The following is an 18,721-nucleotide window of genomic DNA, read 5'->3' on the forward strand; positions in this document are numbered from 1 at the left end:
TTATTTGCTGGCCTAGCAACGTTTGTTGAGATTGTGTCAATCAATTTCACCGTGAAATTTACGATGAACCGGTTTCCAAATTGTGTACATTATTAACATTATTAATACAATTATTTTTAATATTCCAAGTATTTGCAACACTTTGACAATTATTTCGGACATTTTTAATACCTGAATTGTCTTAACTGTTATTTATATTATTAGCAATCATCAGTGAGAAGTTAGTTGACAACTGGTCATTTGTTACGTATCTAGGCAATGAAAAGAGAAAATTGACTTACGTGAACATGTCCGCAGCTTTGTCCCAGAAAGATAATTGTACAGGTACCACGAATAATCGTCGAAAAATTGAAGAACCTCGAACCGAATACCGGCACTTGCGAACGAGATCTACATACGATTCTCGTGACAGATCCTCGTGGATCTCCCACCTGGGAGGCGAAATATTCTGACGCGCAAACTCCAATAATCCTACGTTCGGCGACGTTAACGAACTTTCTTAAATAGAGCCACACAATTTTGCATAACTATGCTTTCGTTTGTTTATGTTCAGAATATATTCACTTTTTGGACTGAATGCTTTATCAATAAACTGATATGTTCGAATATCGTAGTATCATGATAGTAATATTACATTATAGTACTGCAGTATACTAGAGCATTAGTACACTGCTGTAATGTTATAATGTAATAGTGTTTCACAATATAGTAGTAAAACGTTTTCATATATTAAGATAGCATAGTATTATGCCAGTAATAAAATGTTATAATATAGTGTAGTCAGAGTTGTGCTAATTCAATTACATTGTAATTCAATTACTAAGTATTTTAATCAGATGTGTAATTGAAACACAACATAATTAAAATACAATATAATTAAAATACAATGTGTAATTAAAATACAATATAATTGAAATACAATGTATAATTGAGATACAATATAACATTAAAATACAGCTTCCCAAATTACAGCCCAGAACTTTGAAGAAGTGCGATATATTTTTATTATGTTTTTCTTTCATATACTTGTTTAGTGTCTGTGCGGCGTAGTTTCTATTCCTCGTTCTCGTTCATAATGCGTAACGTTATTTTATGTAATTTAATTACGAAGTATTTTATAATTGTACTCCATTGCGATTACGAATTACATTGTAATTTAATTGAATGAAGATCTGAATTGTAAATTACAATATAACTGAATTACTTTGTAATTATAATTCTGTAGTAATTCAATCGTAATTCTACACAACTCTGATTGTAGTGTAATATAACATTAGTGTACTTGTTATAGTGCTAAAATATTAAAATATTATTGCATAGAATTTTACAATTTACAAATATACCTAGTGTTTTCTTTTAGTATTCAAATAGAAATACTAACATATGTCTACATGATTTCCTATAATATCATTATAGTAGTATTATAATATCATTATAATATTATATCATTGTTATACAGGGTTTTCTACACAATCATGGCAAAGGAATTATTGCAGTTTTGATATACGATGCAACGGTCTGTCGATTTTTCAATTAATTTGTTACTCAATTGTTCATCTATTCAATTACCCGGTTTTCAACTAGTCAACCATCAAATTTTCCAATTATTCAATCACCCGATCTCTCGACTAATTACCCGATTTTCCAACTATTTAATCACCCAATTTCTGAATTATTTAATTATCCGATTTCACAACCATTCAATTACCCGATCTTTCGATTTTCCCAAAAAGTATAACGATTTTGTTAACGAATAAGGAATAAAAGTTTTTTGGATCCCCGAATAGCGTCCACGAGTCAAGTTTAACCCTCCGATGGCTGTGCCTGGGTCTACGTTGACCCGGATCATCAAAGTCGTTGTTTAAGTACTCAATTTGTGGCAAATAAACTAACTGAACAGCTGTCGCATTGGGGATATCGGAAAGACTAAGGTATCTACACGAAATATAATTGAAAGTAAATTTTTTTAAATTATTAATTAGAAATGTGAACGGTCCTAAGTATCGCCAACTGTACAGGGTGGTTCACGCAACTTGCACACCTATACAACTTCCAAAGTATGCGTTGCACGAAAATGTTTTGTATACAGAAGTTGCATGGTCCGAAGGGGTACATTATGTAGTGTATTTATTTTATTACAGGTGGAAACGTCTCGGAGATTTGAAGGTCGACTTTGTTTTTTTTAAATGGAATACTATAGTTTTTATACCAAAATATGGAAGAATGTCGAATTCTGAGGAAAAAGTATTGAGTCAAAATTAAATGAATTTCTTATTTTAGCTTGAACAATATTTCACAGCAACGATGATCGACGGAAATAGAGTGATCTGGTTTTCCGAAACGCTCGTTTTCTTTAGAAATTTCGAAGGATCCGGAGAATTCTCCGGGTAAGTAGAACCGGGATCGCGGGCGAAAGTGTTTGAACGAGGGTCGAAGCTCAATTACAGCCGCGCTGTATGTATTTCGATTCGAGGCACGTCTCCCTTTCGAGTTTTTCTTTCATTATAATGTTACCGATGTTGTCCTAGTTTTTCCTGAAGTACACATTTTTCAGGAGGAACCTGAAAGAACGCGCCCGTGTTTTTCTCCCAACGATGCGACGCGACGACGACGCTCGGAATGGTCGATTAAGGGAAGGTCGGAGGTGAAAACCAAAAATTTTTGTTTTCCTCGGGCACAGTCTCCTCCTGAGGATAATTTACCCTCTTGCGTGGAGCTAATTTGACCCAGAACCCTTCCGTTTTTCTCTTTAACCAGTTAGCTGTTTTTGACGAGTATACTCGTCATGAAAAAAGTGCAAAATTTTGTGTTAATTTAAGGAAATAAATGAATGCGAGTAATAAAATGGAAAAAACAAAAGTTGTTTCATTACAACTTAATTCTATATTACACATACGCTGTGTTTGACGAGTATACTCGTCATCCCTTAATTTATGCGACGCAATTTAGACGCATACTTCCCAAAGAGGTCGAAACAGTTAACTGGTTAATTGTATTAGAGTGCAATCTTTATTTGCTCTTAACAGTTATAGACAATATCCTTTTACACATATGCACGCTCTCTAACCAAGTGCAAACTACAAGGTGTCCCAAAAATGTTATACTAGAAGTGAGGGTGATTCCGGAGGTCATTTGAAGGAACTTTTTCCTTTGCGAAATTGTTCTCTGTGGCTTCGTCAAGGAGTTATCAACGAGAAATCCGGGCCAATCAGAGTGCGGCTACAACTGACCGCGCTCTGATTGGTCTGCTGTTTCCGTTAATATTTTCACAAAGGAAAAAGTTACCTAAGACTCAAATATTGAATACGCTTCAATAAATAGTATTTATCAATCGAACGTTCTATGTACTGTGACTCGGATTAATATTCGGACGCTCTAGAAAAGACGATAACTTTTTTAATATTGTACTATACGATTTGAACTTTTTTTGGGAAGCAAGAGCAATTAGTTTACTACAGGATGTGAAAAGAAATTTTTTCCAAAAATTGCAATTGTTCGGAATTGTAGAAAAAATACTAACAGTTGCATTTTACAACTTTTTTATGTTGTCCTATATTGAAAATTTTAAAAGTACGTTTTGTAGATCTGTGTGAATTAAACATATTTTGAAAATTTCGTGAAAATCGGTCGACGTTGCAATGAGCTACAAACATTTAAAGATGGTAACTAAATGCAATAAATCTAAGGATTCTTACGTCTCTCAATGTCTGTGGTTTTTTCCCGCATCAACCGAATATCGATGAAACGTTCACAGTGCATTGTATAATCGACACAGATCTACAAAACGTATGTTTTAAATTTTCAATATGGGCCCACATCAAAAAGTCGTGAAATGCAACTTTTAGTATTTTCTCTACAATTCCGATTCCACCGTTCTAGTCCGCAAATAATTAGACTATACGATTGAACCCTTCATACCGAACAATTTTTGTAAACAAATTTTTCTCGTAACTTCAGTGCGTCACAAGATATTTCCGTTATCAGACAAACGGAACACCCTGTATGTAAATACATCACGAAAAGTATGTATAAACATAAATAATGTATGAATATATCATTAAATGTGTGTGTATATTACAATTAAATGCTAAGGAAAAGTCACTCTAATAATAATTGAATACATATCTATTACATCATGTGTGTTCCAAAAAATTTAATTCCAACTTTAGCTGTGCGCTATGCATCATTGTTCTGTTGAACTGTAAAATTGTTTTCATGTCCCCTTTCTTTCTATGTATAATGGATAAATGGTATGCGTTATAAATGATAAATGGTAAAATGATAATGCTAAAATATATTTTATAGTGTTATGATGTTGTATTGTGACGAGTGTAAAAATGTTTTAGTATGAGAGAGAGTGTAGTATCTTGTGAGGGAGTGTAAACCATACACCGCTCGCCAACCACGCGTGCTAAACGGGTAGGCAACCGTCGAAAAATGTAAAAAGAAAAAGCCTAAACAAAGAATCGAATCTTCAAGCCTAAAAAGAATCGAAGTACATCGGCAGCTCGAAATCGATGTGCCGGCTATCGCCAGGGTTAACGACTCTCGGCGTTAGTGTGCGTGTCCCCCGGCCTCGGCGAAGAGGGTGGCAGAGCGTTCGATCCCGGCATCGAGATCCAGAGACAGTGACTCTGTGTCAGTAGGTCGGCCCGAGGAACGGGGCTGCACATGCGTGGTCCATTTTGCGGCAGCCTCCGAGGTATGGCGAGCGTGGAGCAGCACGGGCTGACGTTATCGGTGTCTAAACAGAAGCGAAAGATAAATAGGTGAGTGGCACGGATTGGCAGCCTCCAGGAGAGGGGGGGCGGGGGTAGCGGGGGATGGGGATCACACCCCGAAAACGACATGAGTGAAACAGTGACGGAACACCTCGCGAAAGGGAGAGTGCTGGTGGACAGGGACACGCAATAGTGCTAACCAGTGGAACAATCAGCTGTTTTTTTTGTCTAATGAACGTTCGATAAACAACAAAAAAAATGGGACTGTCCTTACCAGAACGAATGGAGGAGCACCACGAGCGAGGGCAGTGATTCGTCACGAGGTTTAGGAAGGGAGTGCTAAACGATGAATCAGAATTGTTTATTGAAGAAGCAATAATTGGGTATATCTGCGTACCTCTATCTATCAGATGGTAGAGAAGATAGTGTTAGACAGTAATGATAACTTGTTCTTTAATCGAAATTCGATAGGAAAGCAGAGATTGCAGACCTGGCGGTAAAGAACGATTGAACAGTGGTGAAAAGGAGTCTATAATCTATTGTCTAAGAACGGAGCAAAAGTGCTGAACAGTGATTGCCGAATCAAAATTCGATCGAGAAGCAAGAATGAGAGTGTTCTTATAAACCTGGCGGTAGGAATCAAAACCACAGCATGGGAAAGAGGATGCTCTAAGTACGGAAAGGCGGAGTGTAAGATGTAAGAGTGTTGTGCAGTGAAACAGTGAATCAAAATTCGATGAGGATACAAAATTCGGCCTGTCCTCGTAGACTAACGATAAAGACCAACAAAACGACAGAGAAGGTGCTGAAGATTTGGATTACCAAAAAAAAATAGCACCGAAAATGGGGCTGTCCTAACAGATCCACAAGCTACTAAGTTGAATGCTAATGGAAGATCTAGCTCAGTGTAAATGTGCTGAAACAGCTGAGAACTGAATCAGAAACTGGAAGAACGAAGAAACTGTACTCCAGGTGATAGTTTGCTGACCCACTGGGCAATGGTGCCAGAGTCCCAGGTGACCATTGTCAGCGAAACTTAGGGATTTATGGGGTGGAAGCAAGCAAAGACTACGACGAGAGTTTCCAGTGAAGGTTTGTGGTCGAATGTAGCCTGAGAGAGGAAGAAAGAAGTTACTGGAGAAAGAGTGATAATCAAAGGTGGGGGTGGGGCGAGGGTGGTGCGCAGCATCCGAGTGTCGGAGATATCCTCGACCACGTCGACGTTGATAGTGCTCGTGGAGGGACCTGTCCGATCGGTAGTGAATCGCGAGCCCTTGTCAGGGTGCCAGGTCCTACCCTTTAGGCTTCGAGATGTCCTTCGAAGGACGCTCAGACCTACACTCTCCCTTTTGTACGAGGCACTGCTAACGTCTGATTCGGTTGTTGCGATGGCTCCTTTGTTCGGGGAGATCGAAGATAGGTGAGATCGTTGTCTTTTGTAATAAATGCTATATCCCGGGGGTTGCTTTTTATGTCCCTTCCGTGAGCTATGGATCAGCATATGTAGTAGACTAGAATGGAAGTTCGTAGCGTCCTTAAATAACACTTTACAAATAAAATTAAGATATTTTTGTTCATAGGTTTATTCAATAATATGATAAGTCATCTCGAAGATAGCAAAAAGTAATAGAAAAGAAATACGTTATTGAATAAATATCTGAATTTTATGGGTGAATTTTAATTTAAAAACTGTACGAACTTTTGAATGATGATGCTCTTGGTTGGTCTTGGTTGAAGGTTCTTGGATGGTCTTCTATTAACTACCGGTTTAATCATTTTTCAACATTTATGATCTATAGTTGGAAATATATTAAACAATTTGTGGGTAGGAATAATTATTTCTTTTGGGGCTATTATTGAAAACAATTTTTTGTTAGTCGCTATTAGATATAGCACTGTCATTTGAAATACTGTCAATCGACTTCCGGTAGGTAAACCGTAAAATTAGTATTTTATAATACTGTTAATAATAGGTATTGCTCTTATTAGTGGACGTTCCATATTTATATTTTGATACATCGCATGCACAGACTAGCTTTTGCCATTTTCCGTATGGAAAATTCAAAAAACATATTCAAATGGTATGTTTTCATACTCACATATTTGTTTCGTTCCTCTTCTGCTCGATTATAAAAGCTCCAGGGATTGAAATGCAAAATTATTCAACTCCAAATAACGAGCCCAGTACATTGATGATCTCCAGTTTGTATGCAAATGAAAGAACACGAAAAAGGAGATATAAGGAAAATGTAGATTCAAGGAAAAATAGATGGGGGGTTAGGTCTGGGTCAATATAATATTTTTCAGGTGTAATTTAAGCCAAAGTTGGCTATAAACTATAATTCGATATGAAAAAGATGTTTTGATTATTCTTTTTTTGCTACTATCGGGTGGTAAATGAAAATTTGGGAGATGCATGTGTAATGAAGGTCAAGGACAAAAATCGGGTCGGTTCTCTGGTTACAGTATCTGGCGGCTCGATGACGAGGTGCAAGAACCCAACGAGATGACGTCCTCTTTTACCCGCTGACGTGATTTCCGAAAATGATGAACTGGTCGAGGCTGCAGCAGGTCGTCTTACTGCTGCAGACGATCTACCTAGTTACCTGGTAATCAGTCATTAATCAGCCATTAATCGTTCAATAAGCCATTAATTTAACGTAATGTAAAATATTCATTCAATTTAATCTGAAAATTAATATATTCATTCAATTTAATCTGAAAAAAATATATATTCATTCAATTTAATCTGAAAAAATATATTCATTTAATTTAATCTAAAGTAAAATATTCATTTAATTTAATTTAAGATACCTATTTAATTTTTAACTTAATGTAAGGTAGTCGTTTAATCGAATGCAATGTAAAATATTCGTTCAATTTAATTCAATGTAAAATATGAATTTAGTGTGTGAGAGAAGTTCAGAACACCTAATGTTTAATACTGAAAATAAATTATATTCTATCGAACATTAGTAAAATAATAATAATTAGTAATTAATGGAATTTTCCAAATATTTTAGGGCCAGTTACGACAACACAGGGGTGTCTGACAGGTTGGAAAACGTGACGCAGACTATATCGCGGATTCTCGATGGCTATGACATTCGATTGAGACCAAATTTCGGTGGTACGTCACTGAGACACATAAATACAATTATTTATTACTACGGTGGATGTATAATACTTTTTATTTTTTATATAGAAATTGATTTGTCAATTTTTCAATTTTTATTTAATGTTCTTTTCTCGCTGCCATTTTTAAAGGACCATTGACTTTGAACCGTGAGATTAATATTCGAACGTTGAAACAGTCGAGGGCTGAGATTGATGTCAAGAAATTTAATAGTGCGGCTGCGAACTTTTTACAGGCCAGTGATCATGCCGAACATCCAATCCGCTTAACGATACTGTATAATTTCCCTAATCTTCGTCGATTTTTCAAGCTATAGTACAGAAACGGATTGCCAGTAATCTGTCTGCATGATTATTCGAGAAAATTAGAAAATCCGTTTTCAATAATAATGTTCACTTCGTTTTCGTTATTTCAGGGGATCCCCTGCTGGTGGGCATGGATCTTACTATAGCCAGTTTCGACGCCATCTCGGAAGTTAACATGGTGAATTATACACATTTATTACTTTATTCAATCAAGCCTCAACAAAACTATATCTTTTATTGGAGTGCCTTTTTCTGTTTTGATTTTAATTTTTGAAATTCGTTAACCGTATTTTTATTGTTATTTATTCTATTTTTGGTACATGTTCAAATTCATTGAATGGTAACTACATTTTAATTCATTCTTGATTTTAGTCAAATTTAATTTAGGATTCTACATGATCATTTTTAACGTAGTAATTGTATTTACTATACAATAATAATAATATAAACTATTTTTCAATTAAAATAAAATAAACAAAATTGAATAGGAAATTATATATATGTAGTGCATACATATTTTCAAATTAAAATGAAATGAACAATAATATAATCCCAAAATTGAACAACCCATTTCATGTTTATTATAAATCGTGTTAAAGATTATTGAAATTTTCTGTTATTAATTGCTTAACTTACTTTCAGGCACTATATATTTTCTTATGCAGACTTTATGTCTTTTATTCTTTTTTAACAGGATTATACTATAACAATGTACCTAAATCAATATTGGAAGGACGAACGACTAGCATTTTCGCAGGAGGAAGAGGTCCTCACCCTCAGCGGCGATTTTGCAGAAAAAATTTGGGTCCCAGATACATTCTTTGCTAATGACAAAAACAGGTTTGTACCATCAACATTTTTAAAATACTCTAAATCAATTTATTAAAAATCCGGACAACTTTTATAGTCACACTATAACACTTGAATCGAAAATAAAACTTCCAGAAAATCTGGGTTTACGCATTATTCAAATTATGAAATCAAATCTAGAGAGTTCAGAAAGGAACATTTTGTAGACAAATGTTACACAAAGTTATTTAATTTTTACAAAATTTCGTTAAATTTTAACGTTTTCTAGCATCTCCTAATTTTTAGAAACACTCCATATAGATTTGTATTAGTATTTCGTATTTTTCAAAAATTTGGTAGCTTTCTCTAATTTGTATAGATGTCGTATAATTTTATTATTAACTACATTTAGTTTTCAATACCATTACAATGTCTTCTAATTTGCTGACCATCATCATACCAAGTTTTGTTAACATTTTCTAGCTCGAAAAAATGTTTGAACTTACCTAATTTGTATAAACATCCATATGGATTTTCGTTAGAATGTTTTACCTCCTTAATAGCATAAATAGTTCACTTTAAAATTCTGACGATTGTGAACACTCGTGTACATTTTTCACATACAAATGTATCATAGATTTTTTTAATTTATACAAAAACTCATGAAAATTTTGCTGATTTATTTTATCGTAGAAAAGTACAAACACACATCTCTATTTTTTCTCATTGACTAATTACATTTAACGAACAAATTAATGTCTATGCGAATTGTTACGAAATTCAGTTCCCTGTTCGTAATATTTGAATTTGGCGCGCGCGGGCTTTTGATTTGAACCAGACGTCTACACGTGAGGTGTGAAAAGGCTGAGAAAGAAAATGTTTTCGGTTTGTTCGCAGTTTCTTGCACGACGTCACCGAGCGTAATAAACTCGTCCGACTGTCCGGCGACGGATCTGTCACTTATGGCATGAGATTTACGACGACCCTGGCCTGCATGATGGATCTGCACTACTATCCGCTCGATTCGCAGAACTGCACCGTAGAGATCGAGAGCTGTACGATCGATACTACCTCTCTAGTGGCTTCCACTCAAATTTTTATTTCCCATTTCTTCCCCGAAAAATTTTTCGTTCTAAAATAGAACATTTTCGAGGAACTCTTTCGATTTGACTTATCATAATTGTATTTTCCTTCCTCTTGAAATTCGTTGTTGGAACTTCAATTTAAATATTCCAGAAGTCTTAGAAATTTGTTGTATCTGATGGTTGTTCTTTTTTTAATTCTGCACAAAGTGCTCGTGTTTAATTCTTCTCCTTGAAAATTGAATATTACCGTATGTTTTGTCCAGTGAGTTACTGACAACCGCTGATTGTTTATAAAACACATATGAATTTGTTTATAAAATGTAGGCCATTGAAGCTATCGCAATTTGCTTACTGTTTGTGTAACCAATTGTAATCAAATATTTATTTACAATGCTTATAAAAACGAGTTGTCTCCTTATATATAAATTTTACCTCAAAAGTCATTAGTTCAATCGACTTAATATTTTTATTATAATCGGGAAAGTTCACCTTACACGCCGTTGTCCGTTTCTAGTTCAAGTTCCATCATAAAACCCAAATTATACGCCACCGTACTCCGTACACAACAGGGTGTCTCAAAAATGTACCTCCTTGAAAGAGGTGATTCCAGAGATCATTTAAAGTGACTATTTCCTTTATAGTCCAGTCAACGAAAAGTTGTAGAGGGAAATGGAAGGAACACAATTTTTAACTTCGGGTCATTGTTTGGACTAGTTAGGAGGTAAACATACTAAAAGTCCCCACTCCTAGGTCCCCTTTTTCGGTTTTCCGCTTATATCTCGGAAACTATGCGTCCTAGCGATAAGACCATTCTATACAAAATTAAAGCTGACAAAATATGCCACAAGATTCATTGGATTCAGTTTTTCGCTATCTCGCATAATTTCAAAGATATCCGCGCTCAAAGTTTACGAATTGTGAAAAAGAAATTTTTGCCTTACTTGACTAGCTTCAGCACAATTAGTGAACTTTGAGCGCGGATATCTCGGAAACTATGCGAGATAGCGAAAAACTGAATCCAATCAATCTTGTGGCACATTTCGTCATCTTTAATTTTGTATAGAATGGTCTTATCGCTAGGACGCATAGTTTCCAAGATATAAGCGGAAAACCCCGCTCACCTCCTAGGAGCAGGGACTTTTAGTATGTTTACCTCTTAACTAGTCCAAACAAAGACCCAAAGTTAAAAATTGTGTTTCTTCCATTTTTTTCTACACCTCCCTTATGCGCATTCATGGAGTATTACCAAAATTTTCTTCGCGACTTTGTTCAGGAGTGATTAACGAATAAATGCGGACCAATCAGTGCGCGCCTACTATGGACGGATTCCAGCTCGGCCAATGCCAACATCACACTCTACTGCAGCCGCGGTCTGATTGTTCCGCGTTTCTCGTTAATAACTCCTTAATAAAGCCACGAAGAACGTTTTCGTGAAGGAAAAAGTGACTTCAGATAACCTCCGGAATTGATCCTGTCAAGGAAGTGCATTTTTGGGACACTCCGTATATTGTATAAAACATCCTACTTGTCAGACAGAGAGATACACTATTAACGTCCATTTCCCAATTGTTCTAAATAAAAGTAGAATAACAAAAATTACTTCATCGGAAACTGACATGGAAATTTCGTATCGTTAGATGGATACACGGTTCTGGACGTAGTGATGTACTGGAAAGAGACTCCAGTGCGTGGAGTCGAGGAAGCAGAGCTGCCACAATTCACAATCATCGGGTACGAGACGAATGATCGCAAAGAGAGACTGGCCACCGGTATATATCAAAGACTTTCGTTGAGCTTCAAGCTTCAGAGGAACATCGGCTACTTCGTTTTCCAGACCTACTTGCCCAGTATCCTAATCGTGATGCTGAGCTGGGTGAGCTTCTGGATCAACCACGAGGCCACCAGTGCCAGAGTAGCCCTTGGTAAACAATTCAAACTCACGTTAATTGTAGTCCAGTCAATGAATGCTCGAAAGGGGGGTGTAGAAGGAAATGGAAGGAACACAATTATTAACTTTGGGTCTTTGTTTGGACTAGTTAGGAAGTAAACATACTAAAAGTCCCTCTTCCTAGGAGGTGCAGCGGGGTGCAGTGCGGCACGTAGAACGTCCCCTTTTTCGATTTTCCGCTTATATCTCGGAAACAATGCGTCCTAGCGATAAGACCATTCCATAGAAAATTAAAGCTGACAAAATGTGCCACAAGATTGATTGAATTCAGTTTTTCGCTATCTCACATAGTTTCCGAGATATCCGCGCTCAAAGTTCACTAATTGTGCTGAAGCTAGTCAAGTAAGGCAAAAATTTCTTTTTCACAATTCGTAAACTTTGAGCGCGGATATCTTTGAAATTATGCGAGATAGCGAAAAACTGAATCGAATGAATCTTATGGCACATTTTATCAGCTTTAATTTTGTATAGAATGGTCTTATCGCTAGAACGCATAGTTTCCGAGATATAAGCGGAAAACTGAAAAAGGGGACCTTCATCTGCTAGAAGTGGGGACTTTTACATAGTATGTTTACCTCCTAACTAGTCCAAACAAAGACCCAAAGTTAAAAATTGTGTTCCTTCCATTTCCCTCTAGAACTTTTCGTTTACTGGGCTATTGCAACAAAACTCTGTTTCACCAATTTCGGTGATTTTGCAGGCATAACGACGGTGCTCACGATGACTACAATATCGACAGGTGTGCGTAGCTCACTGCCACGTATCAGCTACGTAAAAGCAATCGACATTTATCTAGTAATGTGCTTCGTCTTCGTGTTCGCGGCTTTACTAGAATATGCGGCTGTAAATTACACATATTGGGGCGCCAGAGCCAAAAAGAAGACGAAAAAGAAAGAAACCGACGAGAAGAAAGTCATTACTTCTAAAGCAGGTGAACCTTCATCTACCTCAGGCCGGGCATCTTCTTCTCCGCAGACGGTTTACGACTCGCACTACCAGTTTACCGGTACCTCCACCTTTAACTATTTCATATTGTCCCTACACTCCACGGGAGCAGAGTTGGGCAGTAATTAATTACATTCAATTCAATTACATGTTCAAAAATGGACTATAATTACAATAAGAAAACGGTTAAACGGTCCAAAACATAAAAATTAGTGGTTCAAAAGAACAATTACATTGAGGTAATTGTTAGACTCAATTAAAATTACTGTAATCGTGTTACGTAATTGCAATTACTCCTTTCACAATCACTGGTTGAGCCAAAGTAATTGCAATTACCAATTACAATTACATGCAATTGTAATTTTATTTCTGCAATTTCAAATTACAGTAATTGGCAAGTAATTGTGATTGTAATTGAAGTTACATTTTGCCCAACTCTGCACAGGAGTTTGGTAGGAAGGACCCAGGAGTGGGGAGAGGAGTCGCCCGTGAATCACGAGCCGCAAGTTGCCCGGGCCTGATCACTGCATTTGTCCATCGTTATTCATATAATATTTTATAATCAATTAGAACAAATTTTTAATATAGTCCGTGTAACCTTTTTGAAAAGGAAAATAATTTTACAGGAAGCAAAACAAGCTCTCCATTTCCTGGATCCACCGAAGCTGACATAATCGAGCTTCAGGATCTCCGGATGTCCCCTTTACCAAGTATAAGAAACAGTGGCGTGTCTACTCCCGGAACCGGAAGGGAACACGATCCAGTCAAGTTTCCTCCAAGCTTTCGCATTTCCAGAGTCGCGGCCTACAACACTCACGGAAAAAACATTGGCCTAAGATACAGGGGGCCTCATAAGGGACATCATAAACCTAAGGTAAATTGTAATTTTAAACCATTCGCAATTAGTGTTCACATTACAATTATTGAGATTGTAAAGATGTCTTTGAGAGCACTTACAAAATACATTTATTAATTTAGACATATTTTGTAAGAAAAAAAGTGCAATGCCCCTCGATAAATGTGGTTCTGTTATTTTTAAAAGACAGTACAAACTAGGCACTTTTAGTACTCGGTTGTTCTAGTGTTAAGACGAAAATGCAAACATTCAGATTTGGAAGCTTGTTCTGCTTTGACCGTAATAATTACACAATTTTTCCTTACCTCAAAATAATTTATGGGATATACAGTGAGTGTGAAAAGTATTCGTACGCCCTTTAAAATAGAATAACCTTTTTATAATTGTACCAAACGACCCGACTTTTCATAATCAATTAGAAGCATTGGTTTACGAAATGATATGCAAAAACATTTTCCAAAAATTATAATTTACAAGGTTACATGCAAAAATAAAAAAGGCATTTTTAATAGTTTATTATTTGGGCCCTAAATGAGAATTTAAAATATATGTTTTGTAGATTTAGGGTAAACTGTGCAATGATTGGCACCCTAAGCCAAAATCGTAGTAAAAACCTTTTTTTTGGAATGTTTAATCGAGCTTAACTTTTTATTATTATATTATAGACTAATAGAGATTTTTCAGCAAAATCAAACAGTTTTACGAATTATACATCTTTTTTGATAAAATATATTCAGTGAATAACAATCGTAAGACAAATAACCTTGTGTATAACCTTGTCTAATTGATTATAAAAAATCAGATCGTTCAGTACAATTATAAACCAGTTATTCTGTTTTAAAGGTGATACAAATACTTTTTACACTCACTGTATGTTGAAACGATAGTTAAATCAAATTAAGATGACTGTTAAAATAGTAAAATAACTCGACGATCGAGAATCACAATTCATATCGTTCGCGCCTTTGTTCTATAGATAAAACAGTTCCCTCTGCAGGTGAAGTAGTATTTTCTGTAGATAAAGTAGATTACCCTGTAGATCAAACAGAATGCTGAAGAATTTTGTAATGTGTAAATACAGTAGAATCCTCGAAATATATTTTCCGACTAACGGTCCAGTTCCCGTGGTAAAGGATGTAAAAAGAATTGGAAAAAATAAAGGAACGATTTCAGGTTTTGCACGCGATACGAAGAGGAGCGTCCGTGTTGCGAGTGTCGATGCCGAAGATCAAGGACGTCAACATCATCGACAAATATTCGAGAATCATATTCCCGGTCAGCTTCATGCTCTTCAACGCGATCTACTGGGTGTTCTACTTTCTCTGAACAAAGTCATCGACGGAAGAATCAAATGGACCAATTGTTAATTGAGAATTTACACGTCGATCCGAATCGAGTTTCCTAGAGATTCGAGCTAGGATTCGAATGAAATTATACCGAAGTTCATTCTCGACCGAAGGGAGCAGGTATCGAAAGTACTGAATCGAAAGCTGCCAATATTTATCAACGAGGAGATATTTTCGAGGATGCATCGATCCGAACTCGTGGCGCAACAATACTTTTAAAGACACGTTCCTAATCGATGGCTCGCCAATCTGTACGATCAATCGACCCTGTTCATTACAGGATTGCCCCGGAAAAGTCAAAAATTACACCAACCCCCCCCCCCCCCCCCCCGAAACTAACAGAACACCGACAGTAATACGCATGACTGGTTTAAAATTCATTATAATTTAACCAAAGTTTCTCTTCTTATGGATTACTGTGCGTCGTCTTCTGAGGAACAGTGAAAATATCTGTTATTTGTCGTCGTATACGAAAAAAACTGTTCAGCACAAAGTTGCGCTATTTTAAATGACAATGAAAGCTCGTTTTGTTGATCCCAACTTCCGAAAATCTCCATGCTCCGGACTCACAGAAATTTTGCAAATAGCTCCATTTTGTATCGAAATCATGATTGCGAGCAAAAATAGCAATTACCGAAGTTACAAGGCTATTAAATAGTTCGTCATGACTAGACAGCGGATTTTATGCATTCATCGCAAAAATGAGTAAGTTTAATTTGAAACAGTGAAGACATTAGAAGAACCCAGATAGCATATGACGTCTTAAAGACATCCATTTTACGTGTATTTTAGGTCTGACAGTCTTACATCATAAAAAGAAGTCTTTAAGACCATAAACAGTGTGGTTTTTACATACCCATAATCCAGCAGTATTAGCATTGGTATTATTTGTACGAGTTAGTGTTTTTGATTCAATTTCATTTCCAATTCCAATTCCAATTTCAATTTCAACTCCAATTTCAATTCCAATTTCAATTCCAATTTCAATTTCATTTCCAATTCCAGTTTCCATTTCAATTCCAATTCCAATTTCAATTAAAATTTCAATTCCAATATGAATTTCAATTTCAATTTTTCTGTAATTTTAATTGCAATTGTTACTTTTATTACACTTTTTTATGTCTATTCCACATGCGTTCTTCTGATAAAGCTAGGTTTAACTTTAAACTCATTTTTCTCAAAATGTATTTTTACTCATCCCTTCCTTTAATTTAATTAACTTTTATGGACCTTTAAGTCTTCTTAGGAATGTCTTAAAGACCTCCCGAATGTCCTACGAACGTCTCCTGAACGTCAAGGAGACGTCTTAAACACATCTGTAAGACATACTATTTTCTAACACGTGACTTTCAGGAGACGTTCGTGGGACATTCGGGACATCTTTCTACGTCTTTGCGCTATCTGGGAATTTAAGAATATGGTTCTATTATTTTCAACCCACTCTGAACATATTAAGAAAGAAAATCAATTTCCATTTCACTCCAGTTTGTTGCAATATTTTGCATAAAGATCCGCTGTCTAGTCATGACTATGTCATGTAACGTACGTAGTGACACTCGAATGATGAAAAATTTAGTTTCAGGTCGCCAGAAATCCTTTTCCTGATCAATTGTGTCCAAAAAAATCTATTTCCAAAATTTTTGACAATTCAGAGCATCGGGGTTTCCGGAAGTACAGCCACCTTTTTCAGATTTTAAGGTAATCAATACTTTTTTTGTGAAAGACGAATTTAATCGTATGTAATAGTTGATGTCGTTGAGTCAGAGTAGCCAGATTAACACTCGTGTCCCCACTCTACCTTCCCCTTCTACGACGCGCCATCAGCCGCGGGCCCGGCCACGTGACGCGTTTCGTCTCTGTCACGTGACAAATCCGGTACTGGCAGAGAGAGGATAACATTTTCCCCTCGATTCGTGCTTCCTCCACTCATCTGGCGACTCTGCACCAGGGTTGCCATCTGCGAGTCTCGCCAGGCCCCTTACTCTTCCGCCCCTCGCCCAGCTGTACTTCTAAGCTCGCCTTTGCTTCCCCCACTCTTCCCACGCGTACGGTACGCATCAGCGTTAGTGGGAAGAGTGGGGGAAGCAAAGGCGGGCTCCTAAGCACAGCTGGGCGAGGGGCGGAAGGGTAAGGGGCCTGGCGAGACTAGAATATGGTAACCCTGCTATGCACTCAGCTGGGAGAATATTGATTGCCTTGAATTGTTTTACTCGGACGAACTCGGTCGACAAATTCAGACACTTAGGGTCGTCGTACGACATTTTTCGAGAGAGACAGCGGACCGAGTCCATTCTTCCTTCTCTAATGAAAGTGTAAAAGCTCTAAGGAAACAATCAAATATATATTTACATAGACGAATCTAACATAATTCTTGAACAATAACAAACAAACGAGCATAACTTGCATCTCTTTCGTTGACGAGGCTTTTTTTAGAGGCGATCTACATCGTTCAAACAGTTTCTACGTGATTTTTTACGAATTTCTAAGATTTTCCATAGTTTCTCGACACCTTGTCATGAAGGAAAATTTTTCGAAATACTGCACTTTCGAATAGATCATTTTGATTGACGATTTAACCGATTGTAAATATTAATGAAATATATTTTTCCTTTTGTTTTTTAAGGAACAAACCAGTAACGCCAGACATTATTCTAGCCGACATTTTCGTCATTTTTAAAAGATAGAGGATAACATTCGGCGAAAGCATTGAAATTTTAGAAACATACATATATCACGATTAGAGTAGTTTTCAATTACAAATTCTAACTGTCATTACCGTAGCAAATTTGAACTTTGTTTGCAATCTCCAAGCCTTAATGACTAATTGTTAAGTTTTGTATATTAATTAATTGATTGTATCGCGTAATTAATATGTATAATATATATTATATCGATTAAATAATTAATTAATATGGATAATATATAATTGATTAATTAATATAGGATATATATTATATCGATTAATTTTTGATTGTTTTGTATCGAAAGAGGAATTAAATTTTCATGAAAAATACTGATTTGTTAATCGAAGAAAATCGATGCGACGAAAACCATACCACGCGCCATGTTATAGTGATATTTTCGAATACGTGATAAGACAGGTACCGTAGCGATAAAAGAAGACGAAAAAAAAACAATAAAACAGTATTTTCGGTATCGTTAGACCAAGCTTAACCACGGACGACGTGTGAACTAGACATAATGTTCGCCAATTAATTCCTATATCATTTAAAATTTATTTTAGTGGATTTGGAAAGAAATGCAGACTTTTTAAAATGAATTTTAAAAAAAAACAGAAAGTGGACAACCGTGGTACTCTTCTAACATCAAAATTAATTTGTTCTCTTTAGAATGATTAGTATTAATAGCGAATATTATAATTTTAAAAAATCAAGAAACGTACCGAGTTTATCTATTATAAGTTATAATTTATAACTAATCTCTACAAGATGGCGGGTCTGTCTCACACCTCGTTCGCAGTTCAAGAACACGTTCGAGCTTTAGAATTAAATAACAAAAGCAACAAAAGGAAAAGGAACGATGAAAGTGCGAGTTCGCGTGAATGAGAATATTTTTCTGAGAGATTGCGT

At 36.2% G+C, this 18,721-nt stretch overlaps 2 protein-coding genes across 8 annotated transcripts in view; one reads left to right on the forward strand and one right to left on the reverse strand.

Moving 5' to 3' along the window:
• Positions 1 to 10,843, reverse strand: part of LOC143218000 (gamma-aminobutyric acid receptor subunit alpha-6) — a 30,404-nt gene extending 19,561 nt beyond the window's left edge. Inside the window, exons 1-2 of one of the 5 annotated variants that reach the window (XM_076442840.1) lie at positions 6,821 to 10,843; positions 282 to 4,744 (exon numbers count right to left, since the gene is read on the reverse strand). In XM_076442840.1, coding sequence (XP_076298955.1) covers positions 282 to 289 — 8 coding nt within the window. In that variant the 5' untranslated portion in view covers positions 290 to 4,744; positions 6,821 to 10,843. Of the gene's footprint in view, positions 1 to 281 lie in introns of all 5 variants that reach the window. The other 4 variants (XM_076442845.1, XM_076442842.1, XM_076442843.1 and 1 more) reach the window with 4 other exon arrangements.
• On the forward strand, positions 4,654 to 17,153 carry Lcch3 (Ligand-gated chloride channel homolog 3). Of its 3 annotated transcripts, XM_076442849.1 has the most exons (11): positions 4,809 to 5,104; positions 5,193 to 6,141; positions 7,188 to 7,330; positions 7,745 to 7,851; positions 8,273 to 8,340; positions 8,857 to 9,002; positions 9,849 to 10,006; positions 11,674 to 11,958; positions 12,685 to 12,915; positions 13,556 to 13,803; positions 14,959 to 17,153. In XM_076442849.1, exons 3-11 carry the CDS (start codon positions 7,266 to 7,268, stop codon positions 15,109 to 15,111), a joined length of 1,461 nt encoding a protein of 486 aa, XP_076298964.1. In that variant the 5' UTR covers positions 4,809 to 5,104; positions 5,193 to 6,141; positions 7,188 to 7,265; the 3' UTR covers positions 15,112 to 17,153. The 3 variants fall into 3 exon arrangements, with proteins under 3 accessions (XP_076298965.1, XP_076298964.1, XP_076298963.1); XM_076442850.1 differs by lacking the exons at positions 4,809 to 5,104; positions 5,193 to 6,141 and adding an exon at positions 4,654 to 4,769; XM_076442848.1 differs by having other exon boundaries at positions 4,809 to 6,141.
• Positions 17,154 to 18,721: the final 1,568 nt, after the last annotated feature.

The sequence above is a fragment of the Lasioglossum baleicum genome, chromosome 18 (assembly GCF_051020765.1).
Source record: "Lasioglossum baleicum chromosome 18, iyLasBale1, whole genome shotgun sequence".
NCBI classification, from domain to species: Eukaryota; Metazoa; Arthropoda; class Insecta; order Hymenoptera; family Halictidae; genus Lasioglossum; species Lasioglossum baleicum.

Coding starts and splice junctions, on each gene's coding strand:
- Lcch3 (XM_076442850.1), top strand. CDS start 7,266: ATGATGAACTGGTCGAGGCTGCAGCAGGTCGTCTTACTGCTGCAGACG. Junction 8,341..8,856: donor CCATCTCGGAAGTTAACATG/GTGAATTATACA, acceptor CTTTTTTAACAG/GATTATACTATAACAATGTA. Junction 12,916..13,555: donor AGTCATTACTTCTAAAGCAG/GTGAACCTTCAT, acceptor ATAATTTTACAG/GAAGCAAAACAAGCTCTCCA.